The sequence below is a fragment of the Xyrauchen texanus genome, chromosome 49 (genome assembly GCF_025860055.1).
Source record: "Xyrauchen texanus isolate HMW12.3.18 chromosome 49, RBS_HiC_50CHRs, whole genome shotgun sequence".
Classification (NCBI taxonomy): domain Eukaryota; kingdom Metazoa; phylum Chordata; class Actinopteri; order Cypriniformes; family Catostomidae; genus Xyrauchen; species Xyrauchen texanus.
In genome coordinates, this window is record NC_068324.1 from 10331148 (window position 1) to 10353193 (window position 22046).

A 22046-nucleotide genomic window follows, 5' to 3' on the forward strand; every position below is an offset into this window, starting at 1 on the left:
CCGTGCAAGTAGGCTCACTGGGGGAAATGCATACTTGCGCAGCCCCCGGGGCCAGCTGTGTGCCAGCGCGTCTGTCTCGAGGGGAGCCTCCGCTAGGGAGTACCAGAGTGGCCAGTGGGATGTCTCTTGGGAAGCAATCAGGTCTAACTGTGCTTTGCCGAACCACTCCCAAATCAGCTGGACCGCCTGGGGTTGGAGCCTCCACTCTGCGATGAGCGTGCCCTGTCACGACAGCATGTCCGCTGCTGTGTTGAGTTTGCCCAGGATATGAGTGGCGCACAGCGACGAATCGCTGCTGGCTCCAAAGGAGGAGATGGTGAGCGAGTTGCGACATGTGACAAGAGCGCACGCCGTATTTGGCGATTTATGTTCGCTATCGTGGTGGTGCTGTCTGAGCAAATCAAGACGTGCTTGCCCCGAAGTAGCAGGAGAAACCTCCGCAGGGCAAGAATTTCAGCCAGCAACTCTAGGCAGTTGATGTGCCAACCTAGCTAGGGCCCTGACCAGGAGCCGGCAGCTGCTTGCCCATTGCACACGGCGCCCCAACCCTGTTTGGAGGCGTCTGTGGTGACCAGAACACGTCGAAACACATGCTGTAGGGGGACTCCTGTCTGCATCTGTTATTGGACACACAGCATGCCCTGATATGACCCTTATAAAACTAATTTACAGTTTCATTCACAGTAGAATAAAGATAGTTCACCAAACTAGCTCACTTGGTTTGGGGTTACTTGTAACAGACTGCAGATGGAATCTGCACACTTTCTGCATTTTCAAAGTAGCTAAAATAATTAATAAACAAATGTGCACAGATTGCATTTGGGCCTAGTAAGAACTAAGTGACCCACAAAAAATAAAAACCGGAATGACAGGGACTATTTATAATCAAGAAATAAACAATTTGCACTCAAATTTATCCACACCAGCAAAAAAAAAAAATTTGCATACAAGAAAAGGAAAGTTAATTAAGACAGTTTTACCAATATATTACCAAAAAGGTTTCACAAATGTATTGGCCTTATGCATTTTGTATACTGTCAAATATATACATCATCAAAAGTGGATGGATGGATGTTTCCACCCAGAATGTCCAATGCATTGATTAACCTACTATTTAAAATTTTTCAAGCTCTTTCAAAATCTCCTTTTAAAAGTCTTTGACAACACGTTGTATTTTCCATTTTTGTCCTGTGCATGTTTGCAAGAGTAGATAAAAGTAGGAATCCTTTCCTTGGGCAATCTCAAGACATCGGTTTGTATTTTTATTTCTTAATTCATGGCCCTAAACAGAAAACAAGAAATTGAATTTCACTGATTATATTAATAATATAATAATAATTATGGTTAAAACATTGAACAATAGAGAATAGATAACACATTACAATATCAACAATAATGCTCTTACGTGTTGTGAAAATATGCAGTGTGGGTTGTTGTGAAACATTAAACTTTGGCATTAAATGAACGGCTGTACCTGGGTGAAGTTCCAGTATATACTGAGTCCTTTCTCCTTGGCATTTTTACAGTCATGTAATGAAGGTGTGCTTCCAGTGCCAGAATCCATCAGACAACGGTTAGACTCATAAGTGTGAGATTTGATGCCTCCAATGTAGATCTCTCCATTACGGTTATAGTAACATTGCTGTGAGAGATGGCCAAATGAATCTAAATCACACTTAGTGAGTTTATTCCAGGGTCAAAAATGACCTTTTGTATTAAATTGCAATATTAGCTCTCTGTAAATTGTTTTCAGGGACACCATTTTTTGTTTGAAAAGGCTTTTTTCCCCTGGATAAATTGATAAAACTGCTCTGAATAGTTATAGATTTAAAATATACTGTTCTTGGCATGTGGCCTTTGCCAATCTGATTTGCATTGTAAGCCCACATACTGTACCTGAGGGCTATAGTAATAACACCAATAGAAAATTGGTACACTTCCTGGAACAGGTCCTTGATCGATGCAGTAGTTTTCTTCCAGATCGTTCTTTAACTGTCACAAGGAATAAACAGCAACAGTTGGGATAACTAGTTTAGATGGACAACTATACATGAGTTGACATAAACATTTATGTCAGTGTATATCAACAGATTAAAGAGTATTTAGTGTGCATATAAACTGGCGGATAAAAGTTTGGAATAATGTACAGATTTTGCTGTTTCGGGAGGAAATTGGTACTTTAATTCACTAAAGTTGCATTCAACTGATCACAAAGTATAGTCAGGATATTACTGATGTAAAAAACAGCACCATTTTTTTTTATCAAATCTAGACAGGTCCCATTTCCAGCAGCCATCACTCCAACACCTTATCCTCGAGCAATCATACTAAATTGCTAATTTGGTACTAGAAAATCACTTGCCAATATACCAAACACAGTTGAAAGCTATTTGGTTCGTTAAATGAATCTTAACATTGTCTTTGTGTTTGTTTTTTAGTTGCCACAGTATGTAATAGACTGGCATGTCTTAAAGTCAATATTAGGCCAAAAATGGCAAAAAAGAAACTTTCTATAGAAACTTGTCAGTCAATTGTTGTTTTGAGGAATGAAGGCTATACAATGCGTGAAATTGCTAAAATAAACTGAGGATTTCATACAAAGGTGTACACTACAGTCTTCAAAGACAAAGGACAACTGTCTCTAACAAGGACAGAAAGAGATGTGGAAGATCAGATGTACAACTAAACAAGAAGATAAGTACACCAGAGTCTCTAGTTTGAGAAATAGACACCTCACATGTCCTCAGCTGAGATCTTCACTGAATTCTACCAGTACCCGCTCAAAATCAGTTTCACATCAGTAAAGAGAAGACTCAGGGGTGCAGGCCTTATGGGAAGAATTTCAAAGAAAAAAACACTTTTGAAACAGGAAAACAAAAATAAAAGTTTAGAATGGACAAAGAAACACATTGGACAACAGATAAGTGGAAAAGTGTGTTATGGATCTTAAACCCTTTGAGCTTTTGTGGGATCAGCTAGACTGTAAGATGCGTGATAAGTGCCTGTCAAGACACACATCTACGGCAAGTGCTACAGGAAGTGTGGGGTGAAATGTCACCGGAGTATCTGGACAAATTGACTGCTAGGATGCCAAGGATCTGCAAAGCTGTCATTGCTACATGTGGAGGATTTTTGGTGAGAACTCTTTGAAGTAGTATAAGAAGTTATGAAAGTTTTTTTCAAATTGTAATAGTAATATCAAAAACGTAATTCTTTCACGTTATTAATGTCCTGACTATAAATTGTGATCAGTTGAATGTCACTTTGGTGAATAAAAGAACCGATTTATTTCCAAAATCTGTACATTATTCCAAACTTTTTCCGCCAGTGTAGACAGAGTAGAGAGCGTGAAGCATCCCGTTATAGAGTAAACTTCATCTACCTCTTGGAAAATGGCTCAACCTTGTGCGTATCAGAAATGTTATGATTTTGAGTAACTATGAGCAATTTGTTTCTTACCACACCATAAGCAACTATGTCCTCCCAGGGGTCTAGCTGAGGATAAACATTTTCCAGGTACCATTTGAAGGGCTTACATTTAAGTTTTTCTCGTAACTGTTTTCTCTCAGTCACATCTCCTATATCAATTCCATGATCCTAGAGGTAAAAAAAAAAGTAACTTTATCAATCCAACGAAGGTCCAGGGTGTCCTTTGTCTTTTGACATATTTTGTGTGAAGTGTAAGTGAATGACAGACAGTCTCTGTCTATTACTAACCTTGAGCGGGAGATTCCAGGCAATATTTACATTTGATCTATATTCATCCATCCAGATTTCAGCTACCCGTAATGCATTTCGAATCATGTTCTTACTGAGATCCGGTGAATAGGGCTTATGTGCTCTTTCAATGTGCGCGATTCTAGAACACGGCACCACTTCAATACTTCCGCCACAGAGCCAGACCTGATTTATTTATGTAATAATATACATTATTGATAAAAGTTTTTTTTTTACATGTATTACTTGCATAGATTTGTTGCTGCAATGTGCAGTATGTAATGACTTACACGTATTCCTAATTCAACATTTTCACCCCCATAAATTATCATTCCTTCGTCCAAAACACCAATTTCTCCTAAGAACTGACGATCAGCTGCAAAGATACCCATGACAGAGGGACTCCTATCAAGGCAAAAAGAAAAATGTAATAAATATAGATTCTTTTAACTGTATTTATGAAGATTTTGACTTCCGTCCAAGAACAGTGGGGTTTTTATACTTCATTGAGGGTTTTTTTAATGACAACATTCATTTAACATGGTGACGAATGTGGTGATGCACCAAGTCATTCTGGAAAATTCACCATTATCTTCTTTTGTAATGGATTGTTGTATAACTCACTCAATATCACTGAGATCAAATTTTCCCCATTCTAATGGTTTTTGTGAACTTAGCTCCGGACCCATATCTGCATGGTTTTATGCATTGCACTGCTGTCACATGATTGGCTGATTAGATAATCACATGCATATGCTGGTGTACATGTGTACCTAATAAAGTGGTCACTGAGTGTATAAATATTGGTAATGACTACAGTATATTCTTGTTCTTTTAATAATTTATCCATCAGAAGGTTGAACATCAAACAGAGAATATTACTGAAACTTAAAAATAAGAGGAAACTTTTAAGATTCTTATGCAGGGATAACATGGGTCATAAATTGTTTCTCATTTATTATCTAACTCTGAGATAAGAAGTTACTTACTTCCCTGGTTCTGAGAGGTCATTAAGTGTGTACCATTCTGGATGGAAGGATTCATACATGCACCAAAGGGCCCAGTCAAATGCTTGAGATGCTGGGTAATACTGAATAACCTCCAGGGTGTCATAAAGTATTTTGTCGAACACAGGGGAAACCACTATTTTCCTGTCTGCCTTAATTCTTGCAAGCAATGGCTCTGCCCTAGAAAAACGAGACTGGAAATGTATATACAACAAATATATAAAATGCATCTTATCGTGCACACACAGTGGGAGTGTTTACCATTCCTTTTGAACCTCAATGTGGGCATCCAATATGGCCACCACTTGGCCTGTGGCTGCCTCCCAGCCTGATATTCTTGCCTTTGCAAGACCCATCTGCCTTTTATGTCTCACTTTCTTGACCAAGCCAGGCTTGTTTTTATTAATCAGATCAACATATTCATCTAGAGACAACTGTAAATCATCTGCCAAGAAGAGATTAAATAATCATTAATTTATATTAATTGCTTAGTTTACAAGACATTTAAGATTGATCTGAAGTGTGGTTTTTCTTTTTTCAATGTTAAAACATAGTGACGCCATCAATTCTGGGATTCAATGGAAAACTCTTAAGAAAATATGCATCTAACGTTTTTTGCTTGAAGCTAAAGTGTGTAATTTGTTTGATTTAAGATATTCTCATATCCCAGCTTAATACAGAATCAACTATAACGGTTAGCCATTTGTAGACACTACCCAAAAAGTGTCAAACAATGGCGTGAGTTTGGGGTGGGAAATGTTCATTGTTCAACCAATGGCAGAAGGGGAACTGTTTGGAAAATCTCTTTGAAAACCATTGTTTGAAATTATTTTTACAATTCTGTTTAATGACACTTGTGGCACATAAAATACACTTACACTTCAGGTTCAAGGCAATTTGGAACCCATTTTGGAATATGGAATTCTGAACCTATTAACCTTGGTTTATGCTATTTATGTCAACATGATACCACAGAATGTCAAAATGTTACCGACTGTTCCTGTACCCTGACATTGACTCCATTCTGATGAGTTACTAACAATAACTTTATCCCATCAGACATTTTTGCATCAGTTTAAAGATGCCATATTATCCTCATTTACAGGTTCATAATTTTATTTTGGGGGTCTACTAGAATAGCTTTATTTATTGAAATGCTTTAATGTTCTAAAAACACATTATTTTTCTCATACTGTACATTGCTGCTGGACCACTTTTCACCCTCTGTCTGAAACGCTGTTTTAGCTCCTGTCTCTTTAAAGCCCCCCCTTTCCGAAAAGCCCAGCCTGCTTTGATTGGCCAGCTGGCCCAGTCTGTTGTGATTGGTAAACCGCTTAAGAGGATGTGCCGGAAATATAACGTCCCTTACCATAACAGAGTTCCAGCTCCCAAGGGCTAAGTAGCCCTTAGGCGGGCATTATGCAGATGTGTTACATAGTGACATAGCTAAGTCACGGAAGTAATGGCTGGACTGCAAACCAGGTGTTTCAGGCAGTCCAGGAGCAGTGTTTTCTGTGGGAGAGAGTAACTCCCTTTGGCGTGGACCTTTTACATGCACAAACTATATTACACACTAAAGGAAAGGTAAAATCCCCAAAAAGCATAACAGGGCCTCTTTAAAAAGAATGTACCTTTTCCTTTGGCGCTACTGATGTGTACAGATGCATTGCGTCAGCAACAGACACGGGTTCTGGTTACTTGTGGAAACCAGGAAGTAGTCGTGTTCAGATAATCAATGATGAGTGCGATTTGGAGTTTTAATTTTCCCTCTATGATTATATTTTGGCTCCAATGACTGTTAGGTTTAGGGTTGGGGTTTGGGTGTTGAGTCAATAAAATATGCATTGCTCTTCATTGTATTGCATAATATACAACTAAAACACCATGCTTTTGGTGCCATTCTGTGGACATTTCACATGGAAACTGAAGCTGACACCTGCCCTTACATTTAAATAACACTTTCTGCTTTGGCCACCGGGGTAGTGGTTTGAATTTTGGTAGACACAGACTGATTTTAGCTGAAGAACTTTTGACCTATGGTCGGCGAATTTAATAAGATGAAGAAAAAAGGTTTTACTTTCATAATTAGAATTTCATTAGTTAAAATTAAATGTTTGAATGTTTTAACAAATTAATTCCCTTAATAAAGCAATGTTTTAATTAACATTTATTTCCTTAAGTTTTAGTATGTAGTAATAATTATATAAAATCAGTAAGGTACTTGAGGCTGCGCTATATGGACCTTATTCATGCTAGTGCCATCTTTAATGGGAATGACAATGAGGCTGTGAGCGATAGACTTATCTCTTCAATGGCACGAACGGTATAAAGATGAATTAAGTTCCTAGATCACATCTGATTTTCCACAAATCATGTTGTCTGGAGTTCTTTGCATACTGAATGCACTTGGACAGATATTTTATCAATGTGGAATGATCCAAAAAACACTTTAAAATGCTGTACAGCCCATTGAAGAGATGGTAAGTCTATCCCTCACAGCCTTGTTGTCATTCTCATTACAAATCAAAGACAGTGCTAGCGTGAATATGGTTGTGAATTTGGTCCACTGAGTGTCCTGCATAACAATGCTCTCTAGCCATGACTATTTTCAAAATAAAGCAGACTCTCGTACCTTTTTACTTGATAATAGGCCAAAACATAGACTTGAAACACTCTTGATTAAATAGCAACTCAAATGGGAAACCTTCAACTACACAAAAATTATTATTTCTATGTGAGAAATGTACAGTAAGTGTACAAACCATTGGAGCTATGGTCATCTACCAAGACAATTTCCTTCAGCAGATGTGCAGGTGTTCTGTCAATGATGCTGCAGACAGCCCTCTTTATGATCGACAGAGCCTCATTCAGATAAATCAGAACCACACTAATGGTTGGAAGGTCTTTGGGGTAGCTCTTCTTAGCACATCTGCACATTTGTGATAAATTAAGAGGTTACATGATAAGGAACTCCCTAAATACTGTTTAAAAAGTACTGTTCAACCAAGCCTACCTGGGGTCTCGAGTATCAGGGATTGTTCTGTTAAGCGGTAATCTGTTACTGAGAAAAGAATTGTAGCCATATTCCTGAAACATCTTTTCTGCCTCTATCTCTTCCTCCTCAGTGAGTTCAGCTCTCCACGAACTGAAGAGAGGTGATCTTGTATGCAACTTCTTCATTTTAATTTTCGTCATATTTGTTTGCTCCCCATCAGCCACTTTGTCTTTTTGATTTCTGTACTCTATGGATTTGGCTGTACAGAAAGGCCGATCTTTGAGACTGCCACAAAAACTACTAATGTACCTAAATGCCTAGCTCATGCATCATTTACTCACCCTCATATTGTTCCAAATGACTTTCTCTCTTCCATGGAACACAAAGTGAATTGTTAGGCAGAATGACAGTCTCAGTCACTGCACACTTTGATTGTAGGCAAAAACTATGCAATGAAAGTGAATAGTGACTGAAGCTCTCAGTACCTAACATTCTGCATGATGTCTCGTTTTGTCTTCTAAGCCCATACGATTGTACACTGTATGATTTTGGCCACGATTCTGCCATCTGAGACAAATTTCGGGAATCCTAAATGATTTCTGTCGTCGTAGGGCAAAATCGTTAATCTTAAAACATTCAGTGTGACATGTTCACAGACGGCCGATTAATTGCCTTTGCGATGATCTTCAGCCTCCGACAACGTTCTGGCAGAGTCTGAAATTTAGCATTGCAGTCGTATAATGTGACTGCTAATATGACGGCCAGATGAGATATTCCGCTCCTCTCTCGCACCCCAATTCACATGGAAAGATGCTCCTCGTCTGCACCATAGCAACATTTGTGCCCACAGTTATCACTCTACTCAAGCACTTTCAATGTTTTTTCTTCTTTTAATTTAATATTAAAAAAAAATAATAAAATAATAACAATAAGCAGAAAATACTTGGAGAAATGTGTAACACGTCAGCAATATGAATGCATTATTCTCTGAATTAAATAAATGCAGAGCTTAGGCCACAAAACGAAAATAAATAAATAATTTTTTTTCTTTGTATTTATTATGCATTTTCTTTACAATGTTATTTTAAATACTATTTTACTTTTAATAAATGTACTTTACACTTCTTTAGTTTAAAGTAATACTTCTAATAGAATAAAATAGAAAGATTTAAAAATGTATACTGGTAAGTATTTATGGGACATTTTAATCCATATCAGCAAATACAGTTGAATACAATTATATTGCATCATCCATTGGGAATTTGCAAGCGCGATATATTATCAGCCTAAATGAATTTTCGAAATTTTGCATGTCCGATAGGTTACTAATCTAAAAGATAAAGACGTACTATAACACACCTTTTTCCTGAAGAGAGAGAGAGAGAGAGAGAGAATATGCTGGTCCGTGGTGGCCGTTTCGCTTCAATTCTGCAAGACTCCCATAACTTGAGTCCCGTTCACTGATCGGTACCATAATCGGCTACGATGTGTATTGTGCAGTCTGACATAATGTCGCACAGTGTGCCATGGTCATTCCATATAGTCTGACAAGAAACAATCTTAAAGGGCCGTAAAAGTCCTACAGTGTATAGGGAGTCTTATGGGTTTGGAAATGATGAGTAAATGATGACTTAATTACTTGTGGGGGAACTATACATTTAGTATATTTTTGTAATTGTTTATTAAAGGTGCACTCCGTAACTTTTGTCATTTTGGACTTAGCGTCCACTAGTGGCCTGGATGCAGCATCATTCAAAATCATTTATTTATTTATTTGTTTCCATATGCCATTGTAGAAATTATTCTCAGTCATCGATTAATCATTTAATCCCAAATTAAAGTGTCCCATAACAGGGTGGTTACTGAGATTAAGCAAGTAGACTGTTCATGTAATCTCAACATGGCAGTCTCCATGAGGGGACCTTCTCCATGTAGATTTAAACAGTTTTTATTTATTACAAGTTATTTATTTTATTACAAGTTACTGATATGACTGGAGTCCTCATCTCATGCGAATAGTCATGATTTTAGACATATATTTTAAAATTACAATTCATTTATTTTGGAGTAAAACAATTAATTACAAACAAATTACTGAATGCACCTTTAATTAATACTACTAAGACTACTATTCCAAGTGTGAAGTACGCTGAACACAAACAAAAAAATCTTATCCAGATTTATTTACAAAATCTTGAAAATCATCAATCAATCATAAAGCATGCATAGAAAAACACTTTTTAATGTCACAAACACATTTCTATAATTGATCTATGTGACATCTTTATCTGTTAATTTATGCAATATACACATTCCATAATAGAAAATCCACAATGACTCACCTATTTTATTTATTTGATCTTCTATTCTCCGCAATCTGGTAAGAACTTCAATATCTTCTGGCTTTTGTAAACTGCGGTCACTACAATCCTGATGTCGAATGAATGACATGTACACTAGAGAGTAAGCTATGAGAGCAATCCCAACTAAAAAACTCAATCTTGCAGCAAGCCGCATTTTAGTAGCAAGTCTAATGTTAGTTTTTTCTAGCAAAATACCTAAGAGTAAGAAAGAGCGTTCATAAAGCTGATTCTACCAACAAAGGTGTAGTCTTTGATTTGCTTCGAAAAACATTTGAAATGAGATCTGGGAGTGGTTTACAGAGCTACTGTTACTGTCTGAAGCACAAAGTTCTTGGAAGAGAACTATCAACTGTGCTAAAAAATATTATACAAATTGTTCTCAGTTAAACAATTATTAATGTGTGATGTGGCAACATACACACACCCACACAATACATTTTTTTATATTATTTTATTAGAATTTTTTATGCCCATTTTAATAGACCAGATATATGTATCACCAAAAGTAATTTGTGAGACTCCAGTAGCAGAAAACCAGTAGATACCACTGTTGGGCCCTTAAGCAAGGCCCTTGACCCTATCTGCTCCAGGGGTGCTGTTTCATGGTTGACACTGTGATCTGACCCCAGCTTAGTTGGGATATGTGAAAACAACTGCATTTCATTGTGCAGAGTACAGGTACAGAGCCAATGACAATAAAGTTTAATCTTAATATAAAATATTGTAGCCAATATTTTTTTCTTTTTGTTAAATTTAGCATGAATATATATCCCTTTAATAATCTGGACACTTAAAGGTGCATTCAGTAATTTTCTCCCCATTAAAAAGGTTTTAAATAAAGATAAATCAATCAATAAATCAATCAATTGTAATAAATCATGACCACTCACATGAGATGAGGAGTCTAGTCAAATCTGTAACCTTATAAAAGTGGTTTTATTCTACATGGGGCAGGAGCGTTTTAGAATCACATGACTAGCTGAATACTAATCGCTTAATCTCAGAAACATTCTTGTTATTGGACACTTTCACACTTGGATTAATCATGACTGATGGTGAATATTTAATTTTTACAAATGCCATCTATAACTGAAAACTATTGATTTTGAATGATGCTGCATCCACACTGTGTCACTGTAAGTCCAAGATGACACAAGTAAAAATTACTGAGTGCACCTTTAAAAATATCTGAATGAAATTGCAGTAGATACAAAATATCAAACAAAGTGGAACACAAATTATGCTACACCTTTTTCCTTAAACATTCCTTACAATAAACAAACTTAGCTATTTATGCGATTACTTTGAACCAACTGATATCAATCCATTTTTAGTTTCTACCAAAGGTGTTCCTGCAAAGTAACCACAGGTGTAGTTCAGCGCATTAACAAAGGATATGTTCCACTAATGTTTGACAGCCCAAAGGAGTCCAATTATTTATTGTCTTTATTTTGAACAACATGTATAAGCTGAATAAGTGTGTTTGTACTGTATCTCTTTAAAATACACTCATAATTTTTTTTACATGTGGCTCAGCTGTTGGAAACACTGCTTATATGATTTAGATCTATAAAAAAAAGAAACTTTGTGTCAAAGCTATAGGTTGAATATCTTTATTTATTTACAGATTAAAGTCAAATTCGACATCACGTGAGGAGCATCAGAGAGCTGACTGGAAACAAGACTGACCACCAGATGCTCAATAGCTGACTGTATTGGCAGGCTTGGTGTCTCCAAGTTCAGCCTCCAGGAAACGATAGCGGCGATGACGTCGTAACGTTTCAATGGCCTTCTGCTCAATGGAGGAAGGTGTGATTCCCAAGTCCTCCAGACCTGGGAGGTCGGGGAACTTCATGTCTGTTGTGTGGAACTAGAAATGGGGTGATTGTTTGGATGATTATTTGTTGCATATTTAGGTTGCACATTACATGTGCTGCTAAGCAAAGACAAGAGCTCTTCTGCAGAAGTTAGTGAGCTGCCTACATAGACAGCATTGTAAGGAAATAAAGGCACATTCCCTACACAAAGGCTGAAGAATGTTAAGGCATGCTGCTGCACAATTTGACATATATATACAATCTTCATGAAGCAGATGTAGACAAGTGATGCTGAGAAGGAGGAGGTTTCAGTAAGAATTCAGCTTGCTCCGTGTATAGTTTCATGACTGAACTTAAAGCCAAATTTGCGTGTGCCACATCTTTAAGTTTATTAGAGTATTGTTTCATTAGCCTAGCGAAATGCTAATGTTACGGGTCAATTGGAATTGTGAGTCGAACCTTCCGTGGTTCAAACAAGGGTCGTTTGTGTGGTGCCCATGCTGCGCAGAGTTGCTGCTTAAATAGCGCATTTCAATCAGTCAGTTATTCGGGTCTATTTTAGTTACGATGCAACCTTAGAAGGTAGCTGTATATGTATGCATTAGACAGCAAGGCCACTCACTAGGTTTCGAAACAGAGCTAATATGTGAACACTACAATTAATACCAATTTAGAGGTTTTCACACAAATGTATTATATAAAAATCTTAAGAGACTGTGATGAGGAGGAGGGCGTGGCCGGGCCGTGAGGATGCATGCATGGCACTGAATTAAGGGGATAAAGACAAGCCGGAGGCATCAGTTCAAGAGAGAGAGACACATGCGTGTGTGTGTGTGTGTGTCTGTGCGTTTATGATTGTTTAAGTTGATTTATATCATTAAAGTTATGTTGACTGTTCTGCCGATTCCCGCCTCCTCCTTGCCCATCCTGAATCCTGTTACAGTGACATTCAACTGACTGATGTAAAAGTCAATCACAAAAACACTTAAGATACATACCCGGTCTACTTTATCTCTGGTTGTCCAGGGCTCGAAAGGGTTCATCTCAAAGAAGCTTGCGATGAGGCTGAAACCAAAGAATCAAAATGTGAATACATGAATCTACCAAGCCCCAGGTCAGCTTCTGTAAATTGTTTGGGTAAGACAACTCTTCACTGCTTGCATAAGTACAAAGCAAAAAATTATGAGATCACACAATGCTTACTGATAGAGAGGGCGAGGTATGGGGTAAGCCACAAAGGGCCTGTGGGCCGTTGCGTACACATACTCCACCAAGTCATGCAATAAGTATCGACTGGGCCTGTAGAGCAAGACAATTCTCTTTTCAAAACTCTTTATGAAAACACAGGAAATCCTAGCAGACTGGATCACAATCAGCCAAAATTGGTAACACAATAGTGGAGATTGGGACAATTCTTACCCAACCAATGCATACGTTTTCCCAATGGCATCAGGGTCTTTGATGGCATTGACGATGGCTTTGGCCACATCCACCACCTGAACCAAGTAAGCGAGGGTAAAATAATTATTATTTAAACTGAGAATAATATGCTAACGTGATCACAGGCATTAAAGAACACTGGCTTTAAATGGACAGCAGGGAATGGGCAATATATAGAATACATAGTATATTCTCAATTGTTTTGCTGGCATTAAAAAATATAAAATCCTTTTCTTAAATAGCATATCAGACTGATTTTGCAACCCTACCTTGTCTCACAAATCAACAGTATGAGAGTGTTAAGATGAATAGTATCTCTGATTTCAACTTAAGCTAAATGGCTTTGCAGTTGATAAGTCCAAAGACCATTCATTTGTCTCATCACTCAAGAATTTTTGCTGACGTCTCCACATGGCATTTTTTACACTTGTATGTATGTTTTAGTAAAAAATAGCTGTTGATAAATGAAAACAATTCAATATAATTTATCTTTGTGTTCATTTAAACAGTGTAAGACTTTTACTGTACTTTACTTCTGCCACTAAACACTTTAAATATTATTGGCTTCAATTGCTGTTTGGTCAAAACAATGGTTCCCATTAAGGCATTTCAGAGCAAATATACATATACAGTGCATCCAGAAAGTATTCACAGCGCTTCACTTTTTCCATATTTTGTTATTACAGCCTTATTCCAAAATGTATTACATTCATTATTTTCCTCAAAATTCTACAAACAATACCCAATAATGACAACGTGAAAAAAGTTTGTTTGAAATCTTTGAAATTTATAAAAAAAATAAAATAAATAATAAATAAAAATCAAATGTACTTAAGTATTCACAGCCTTTGCCATGACACTCAAAATTGAGCTCAGGTGCACCTCTTTCCACTGATCATCCTTGAGATGTTTCTACAACTTGATTGGAGTCCTCCTGTGGTAAATTCAGTTGATTGGACATGATTTGGAAAGGAACACACCTGTCTATATAAGGTCCCACAGTTAATAGTGCATGTCAGAGCACAAACCAAGCCATGAAGTCCAAGGAATTGTCTGTAGACCTCCGAGGCACAGATCTGGGGAAGGGTACAGAAAAATGTCTGCAGCATTGAAGGTCCCAATGAGCGCAGTGGCCTCCATCATCCGTAAATGGAAGAAGTTTGGAACCACCAGGACTCTTCCTAGAGCTGGCCGCCCGGCCAAACTAAGTGATCGGGGGAGAAGTGCCTTAGTCAGGGAGGTGACCAGGAACCCGATGGTCAGTCTGACAGAGCTCCAGCATTTCTCTGTGGAGAGAGGAGAACCTTCCAGAAGAACAACCATCTCTGCAGCGCTCCACTAATCAAGCCTGTATGGTAGAATGGCCAGACGGAAGCCACTCCTCAGTAAAAGGCACATGACAGTCTGCCTTGAGTTTGCCAAAAGGCACCTGAAGGACTCTCAGACCATGAGAAACAAAATTCTCTGGAATCAAATAATGAAACAAAGATTGAACTCTTTGGCCTGAATGGCAAGCGTCATGTCTGGAGGAAACCAAGCACCGCTCATCACCTGGCCAATCCCATCCCTACAGTGAAGCATGGTGGTGGCAGCATAATGCTCTGGGGACGATTGTCAGCCGCAGGAACTGGGAGACTAGTCAGGACTGAGGGAAAGATGAATGCAGCAATGTACAGAGACATTCTTGATGAAAACCTGCTCCAGAGCACTATGGACCTCAGACTGGGGTGAAGGTTCATCATCCAACAGGACAACGACCCTAAGCACACAGCCAAGATAACAAAGGAGTGGCTACGCAACAACTCTGTGAATGTCCATGAGTGGCCCAGCCAGAGCCCAGACTTGAACCCGATTGAACATCCCTGGAGAGATCTGAAAATGGCTGTGCACCGACGCTACCAATCCAACCTGATAGAGCTTGAGAGGTCCTGCAAAGAAGAATGGGAGAAACTGCCCAAAAATAGGGGTGCCAAGCTTGTAGCATCATACACAGAAAGACTTGAGGCTGTAATTGGTGTCAAAGGTGCTTCAACAAAGTATTGAGCAAAGGCTGTGACTACTTATGATTTAGATTTTTTATGCATTTGCAGATTTCAAACAAACATTCACATTGCCATTATGGGGTATTGTTTGTAGAATTTTGAGGAAAATAATGAATTTTATCCATTTTGGAATAAGGCTGTAACATCACAAAATTTGGAAAAAGTGAAGCGCTGTGAATACTTTCCGGATGCACTGTATGAATGAATATATAGTCAAACATCAAATATTGTCAAAAGGCAAAACATTTATGAGATATATATTTTTTTTTTAGCTATATTGACTAGCTAGCTCTTATGGACAGGAAAATTAACTGAAATGTAGGGTCTTGGTACTCACATGAACAGGCTGTTTTACCGTCTTCTTGCCCATTGCAATAAGTGGCACAGCTTTGCCAAACCAACGCATGTCTAAATGTAGAACATTAAATGCAAACATAGAGAAAATCTTGATACAGTAAAACAATTTGCTGAGGTTAATTATGCACGGCACTGGGTTAGATGTGAACTAGAATGCCCCCTACTGTTGTCTTTAAAACTAGTTGTTATTTAATGCAGAACAAATACTTCTTCTGTTGCAATTAGTCACATGTAAATTAATGCATACTTTAAACTGTTATGATTAATTACTGTCCTCAGGGAGCAGTCAGATACCTACTAGCAAAATGGTTAAAGAATCTGTCCTCTCTTCCAAAGCACTCAGAGGGTTTCATAATGATGGCATCAGGAAACTCTTCCCTCACTGCTGCCTCACCTACAGCCTGAAAGAGGACACACTCTGACAAGTTATTAAACAAGAATGGAGCCTAACATTTACAGTGATTTTTGCAGAATGGGTTTATGGACTAAATACAACAACCTTCAGGAGAACATGAAACAGCATTCACAATGTGACCCATTTCCAAGTGATAACTGATACAGAAAAAATACTGTGGCTGTATCCCAGTAGACTGGAGTTTACATTTGATTGTGGCGGGCTTCTACTGTACTGAAACATCATCAGCAGCTACTTTTGAGAGAGATGTGGAGGCTGAAGATCAAGTTCACCCTCGAGAGCATCTTGGCATATGCTGAAGGTTACACTTCTGTCATTATTTGCTATTATTGCCATAACCTTTATAACATTACCTTTAACAGGCATTAAATTGCTGCATAAACTATTGGCTAGATTTTTAAAAGGCTGCATTACCCATCTCAGATCTGTAGGGCCATACAATGCAAGAGAATGGGTGCCAACATTTTGAAGCTCAAAAAAAATCACATAAATCAGGTGACATGATAGTGTCATAGGTGTGGGTGAGAAACAGATCACCTTCACATTCTTCTTCTTGTGTTTTATAGGATTCACATTCTTCATGAATATCACCCCCTACTGGGCAGGGAGAAGAATTTCAAGCAATAAATGCCTTAAATATTGATCTTTTTCTCACCCACACCTGTCAAATTACTTCTGAAAATATGGATTAAAACACTGGAGTCATATGGATTACTTTTATGATGCCTTTACATACTTTTTGGATCACCAACATTTTGGCACCCATTCACTTGCATTGAATGGACCTACAAAGCTGAAATATTATTCTAAAAATCATAATTTGTGTTCTGCTAAAGAAAGAAAGTCATACACATTTAGGATGGCATTAATGTGAGTAAATAATGAGAGAATTTAGATTTTTGGGTGAACTACCCTTTCAATGCACGTTGTTGATGTAGCTTTTTGTGACATGCTGAAATGTATAATCAATACATATACATGCATGGTTAATTTCTCAGTTGTTTCCAAGTCTTCACTGAATTATTGTTAGATATGATGCATTAATACAGATTTGATGCTGCCGGGTTCTGACCAAGAAGCAGACCTGTAATTAAAACAAATAATTCACCCACATGGTTAAAAAACATTTAACAGCTTATTTCCACTTATTTTGCTTGAGGCAAGTCCATTATTTTTGGCATGTTTTTTCAGACCAGTTCACTTTTTTTTTCTTGTGAGGTAAGGTAACACTGCAACTGGTATATCATCAACCCATAGCACATAGTCATTTAAAAAAGAACATTATTAACCATTCTTTTATTTCATTTAAACCGGTTACCACGGGAACTATTATTATCTTATTATTATTACCTACTACATTACCTTATTCCTTAGATACTTGGAGGGGCTGCGCATATCTGCATTAAGGTGGGACATATGGATTAATTTTTGAATTCCGGCTTCACGAGCTGCCCTCGCAATCTGCTGAGGGATGGAGACAAAAACATCTTCAAACTTGTAGTTCCTTTAAAAGAGGAGAAAAAAAATTTGTTATTATATTTCCGTGTTATAGCAATAATCTATTAAACACTTATTACTTGATTATAATCATCAGATGATTTTTATTAGATCAGGGTCTGAAAAAGGCTGGAATCAGTTTAATATTAACAAGTACAGGATCCTTTGATTTTGAGATATGAAAATGCTCTTAGTTTGTCACTTTATCATTATCAGGGCTCAACAATATGTGGCTCAGGACCACTGTCAGACCACTGTCCTATCAAGCCAGTGCAGCGTTGTCACATCTTGCAAAATAACATATATATTTTTGTGATGTACTGAACACTGTTGAAGGATTGCTTCTTTAAGTCAACAAGGTAATCACATCTAGATGGTTTACAACCATATTTTAATTTGTAAAATATGGTTCCTGGAGCTCAACTGGTAGAGCATGGCACTAGCAATGCCAAACGCATGTGTTTGATTACCAGGGAACACACAAACTGACTAAATGTATAGCACACTGAATAAGTCGCGTTGCTGAAATAGCAAGAATGACTTTGTTGAATCAGTAAGAATGCTATAATTGTCCAGAAAAAGTCTGTTCTTGTGTATATACAAGGTTTATATGAATTTAAAGCTGAATTTGAGTTTTATGATAGCTTTCTTTGTAAAGAAAACATAAGACTTAAGAATATTAATAGCTATTCATTGTATTTGTGGTGAAGCCAGTGAAAAATGTTGGCAGGGCATGTAAAATTCTGCACTACTTGCCAGACCAGGTGAGCAGAAAAATCCTTTTTGTTGAGCCCTCATCATGCTAATTTGCCAGTACAGTCTATCCAATACCTGGTCTCCCACTCTCTTCCCACAAGGTTGATCACCACGTTGGAGTTAGTGAGTGCTCTTTTGATAGATTCTTTATCTCTTCCATCCCATTCCTGAAAAAGTGTCAAAAAGCATTTGAACAGTGAAGCCTAAATTCCAACATCCTTTCATTAGAGAGAAGTCCGGTCCTCCTCATAAAAGACATGAGATGAAATACATGAAGTATTCACCATAAAGATGATCTGACCAAGATCTCCCATGGGCCTGAGGTACATAAGATCATACTGGTCACATCGGTGGGGGACCACGATCTGGGAGCCCATTCGTCCTGAAACAATGCCAAACAACATTATAAGCCAATAAAATAGCACTACGCTGTGTTTCCCAATAGCATTGCAAGCTAAGTAGATTGAAGAAACCATTGGCGCCAACGGTCTCTTAGATCGTTTTAAGCTTGCAATGCTTTTGGGAAAAGCAGCCCTGGATAATGTGAACGGAGCTTATTTTGGCTTTTGCCAAGAAAATTCTCATGACTAGGAATCTTAAAAAGTACCTGTAAATCAATACTAAACAATATAAAAAGTAATTTTGCTGTGGTATCGAAACTATTATAGAGAAACTTTTTATTTCACTGGTATCAGCAACAACAACTGAAATTATGGTATCTTGACAGCACTTATCTTGACTCACCAAGTCGGTTGACAACATATCTCCCGAGGAAGCCAGTGGCTCCAAACACTGTTGCAGCTACTCCACTGGAGGAGGAGCGGCCTCCTTTTCCTCGGGGAACCACGGCATGATGGATCCTCCTATGCTGAACTGCCACAGGCCCAGCTGCAAGCACCACTGGAGAACAGGTGCCTAAAGTACAGAGGAGAAACAATGGAAAACTATAAAGAGTGACACATTCAAGTCAAAATGAATTCGGTCTTTCTCAGTCAATAATACAACACTGCTGTGTTGTACTCATTAAATAAGCATTTGAGCACAAGTAATGCCTAAACACTTGATAAGCATCAGAGTTAAAGGTAGGATAAAATATGATGTGATTCAAAACATCAATTAAAGGATAGTTCACCCAACTATGATTTTCTTTCTTCTACGAAACACAAGCAAAGATTTTAAGAAGATTATCTCAGCTTTGTAGATACATATAATGCATGTAAATGGTGGCCAGCACTTTTAAGCTACAAAAAAGCACATAAAGGCAGCATAGAAGTAATCCATAAGACTCCAGAAGTTAAATGTGATAGATGTAGTCAAGAAACAGACCAACATTTAAGTTCTTTTTATTATAAATCTCCACTTTCACTTCCACATTCTTCTTTTGTTTTTGGTGATTCACATTCTTCGTGCATTTCACCCCCTACTGGGCAGGGAGGGGAATTTATAGTAAAATTTTAAATAGTAAAAAACAAGTTAAATATTGACCAGTTTCCTCACCCACACTTATTTCACTTCTGAAGATATGGATATAACCACTGGAGTAGTTTGGGTTACTTTATGTGCTTTTTGGAGCTTCAAAGTTCTGACCATCATTCATTTGCATTGAATGGACCAACAGAGCAGAGATGTTTTCTAAAAATCGTAGTTTCTATTCCTTTAAGGGAATTTACAAAAGACCATCAGATATCGTGGTTTGAGTGGTATTCGTTGGAACACAAACGAGCACTGTCTTTAAACCTAGTTAGCCGCCAACCTAAACGGCATTATGTGAGCGCATGTTGTCAAAATATATATATATATATATAAAAAAAGCTAAATTCGAACAACTTAAGGATGCTATGTAAGGAGCTCACTAGGTTTTGAGCAACAGAGCGGAAGAGTAACAGTGTTTGCCTGTATTTCTGAAAGCAATGGCTGCATTCACTCATGTTTAGAATACAAAACATGGTTTATTTTGATAAGCCTGTAAAAGCATTACTGCATAAATAAGACCTTGGGGTCACTGCTCACAAGATAACGACATCTTTAAACGTGTCCCCGTCAGAGCATATTTCGGCAATATAACAGTCTAATTCACAACCGCATCTGTTTACAGTCAAACTGTGTAGTACAGTAATATAAATGTAAACTCACCTGTAATCCTTGAAAGGACACTCGCAGGACGGCAAATCATAGTGGCAGCCGCCATGTTTTTGGCCGTCAGCACGGACTACGGAAACTGCGGAGAGTCAAACACAAGTTGAAATACGAGAAAGCGAACAGTTAATTCACTGCCGTTATTGGATGTTTCTGCAATTTCGGGGATTTAGTTTTTATTAAAACTAACAGGTGTAACTTTCTCGATTTTGTTTTATGAAGGTCAAAATAAAACTGCCCTGAAACATTTTGTACCATGCCTTCAACTTAAATATTTTGCTTCTCTTGCATCCTTGTCCCAGTTTCAGACCCACACTTTTAGAAAAAAGTTAATTTGGCTTCTATTAGGCGTCAGAAATTCAGAGCAGACACAGTAATAAGAGAAATAAAATGTTATTATTTATTTATGTATTTATTATTACATTATCTATCTATGTATGTATTTATTATTACATTATCTATCTATCTATCTATCTATCTATCTATCTATCTATCTATCTATCTATCTATCTATCTATCTATCTATCTATCTATCTGCCTGTCTGTCTGTCTGTCTGTCTGTCTGTCCGTAAGCTATATCTATTTATGAAAGGTATGCATGCGATTACATAAAATATCGAATGATGATGGATTTAGTTTGTGTGTGTTTTAAAAAAATATAAATTAAGAAGTGTGCATGGAGTTACTCTGTTCTGTTCGGCATATATATATATATATATTTGGATTGGATTGGAGTTATTCCGACTCAGACCTTTAAGCAATAGGTCGGATCCGCCCTTTTCAATTCTTGAGTCAATTTCCTTCTCACTCACAACACTGCAGGGAGAGAGGCTCTCATAATTATCCAAATGGTGCATCAACATCTCCAGAGTGACTTGGAGAAGGTCGTCACTGATTATAGATATTTTGTCCCAATCCAGGATGGCCCTCAGTCCTTTCTGTGGCTTGGAGCTTTTGGAAACTGTTAAATAATCAGTATCCTCATCCCTCTCTGTGAACATCGGGATGCTGGGCAGTGTGGAGACAGTGAGTGTGATATGATCTCCAGGCCTGGTGGTGGCGAGCCCCTGGAAGATAGCTCTTCAACCTCCACATCGACATCTGTCATCACCTCAAAAAAAATCTCTTGCTCTTAGTTAACCTTAAGGGCAGGTGTTGTGGAGCTCTCACTTTAGGTAGCACGTGCTAAACCATGCCCGGTCCTGACGACCCTGTTTGTGAAATTCGTGCAACTGCTAACGCTTTGTGCTCAGTTTCAAGACAAATTCCCAAATAAATTGACTGTCAGGCACAAATCGGAGCATCTTGCTTTTCAATCCGATTACAGAATGGTCTAATATTCTCTCTCTCTTTTATATTACAAGAGAGATTTTAATAAAATGATTATATGCAGCAAAGTCAGTTTGCACTTTTAACAGCTCAATGTTGTCATCAAATGTATCCTGGGGATAAAAAGTTAAATAAAATTCAAATAAAAGCCAGACAATGTTTAACTATGGTTTCA

At 37.8% G+C, this 22046-nt stretch overlaps 2 protein-coding genes across 2 annotated transcripts; both read right to left on the bottom strand.

Moving 5' to 3' along the window:
* Positions 1-1147: 1147 nt before the first annotated feature.
* Positions 1148-10236, bottom strand: LOC127640724 (probable polypeptide N-acetylgalactosaminyltransferase 8). The gene is made up of 11 exons (XM_052123440.1): positions 10062-10236; positions 7738-7978; positions 7487-7653; positions 4986-5169; positions 4707-4904; positions 4008-4122; positions 3718-3903; positions 3460-3597; positions 1897-1992; positions 1475-1642; positions 1148-1282 (listed from the first exon to the last, which is right to left on the bottom strand). Exons 1-11 carry the CDS (start codon positions 10234-10236, stop codon positions 1148-1150), a joined length of 1803 nt encoding a protein of 600 aa, XP_051979400.1.
* A 1450-nt stretch (positions 10237-11686) lies between these two features.
* Positions 11687-20610, bottom strand: LOC127640725 (NADH dehydrogenase [ubiquinone] 1 alpha subcomplex subunit 9, mitochondrial-like). The gene is made up of 11 exons (XM_052123442.1): positions 20540-20610; positions 19151-19321; positions 18691-18788; positions 18482-18573; positions 17516-17657; positions 16037-16139; positions 15719-15789; positions 13319-13395; positions 13103-13198; positions 12898-12964; positions 11687-11952 (listed from the first exon to the last, which is right to left on the bottom strand). Exons 1-11 carry the CDS (start codon positions 20592-20594, stop codon positions 11782-11784), a joined length of 1143 nt encoding a protein of 380 aa, XP_051979402.1. The 5' UTR covers positions 20595-20610; the 3' UTR covers positions 11687-11781.
* Positions 20611-22046: the final 1436 nt, after the last annotated feature.

What these genes read in the sequence shown, in the direction of transcription:
- LOC127640724 (XM_052123440.1), bottom strand. Translation starts at nt 10,236, where the DNA reads ATGCGGCTTGCTGCAAGATTGAGTTTTTTAGTTGGGATTGCTCTCATA. An exon ending in AGATGACCATAGCTCCAATG is followed by an intron (nt 5,170 to 7,486) that starts GTTTGTACACTT and finishes TCTTCTTGGCAG; the next exon opens with ATGATTTACAGTTGTCTCTA. An exon ending in TATACTGGAACTTCACCCAG is followed by an intron (nt 1,283 to 1,474) that starts GTACAGCCGTTC and finishes TTTTCTGTTTAG; the next exon opens with GGCCATGAATTAAGAAATAA.
- LOC127640725 (XM_052123442.1), bottom strand. Translation starts at nt 20,594, where the DNA reads ATGGCGGCTGCCACTATGATTTGCCGTCCTGCGAGTGTCCTTTCAAGG. An exon ending in TTGGTCAGATCATCTTTATG is followed by an intron (nt 18,574 to 18,690) that starts GTGAATACTTCA and finishes ACACTTTTTCAG; the next exon opens with GAATGGGATGGAAGAGATAA. An exon ending in CGGTAAAACAGCCTGTTCAT is followed by an intron (nt 13,396 to 15,718) that starts GTGAGTACCAAG and finishes TACTTGGTTCAG; the next exon opens with GTGGTGGATGTGGCCAAAGC.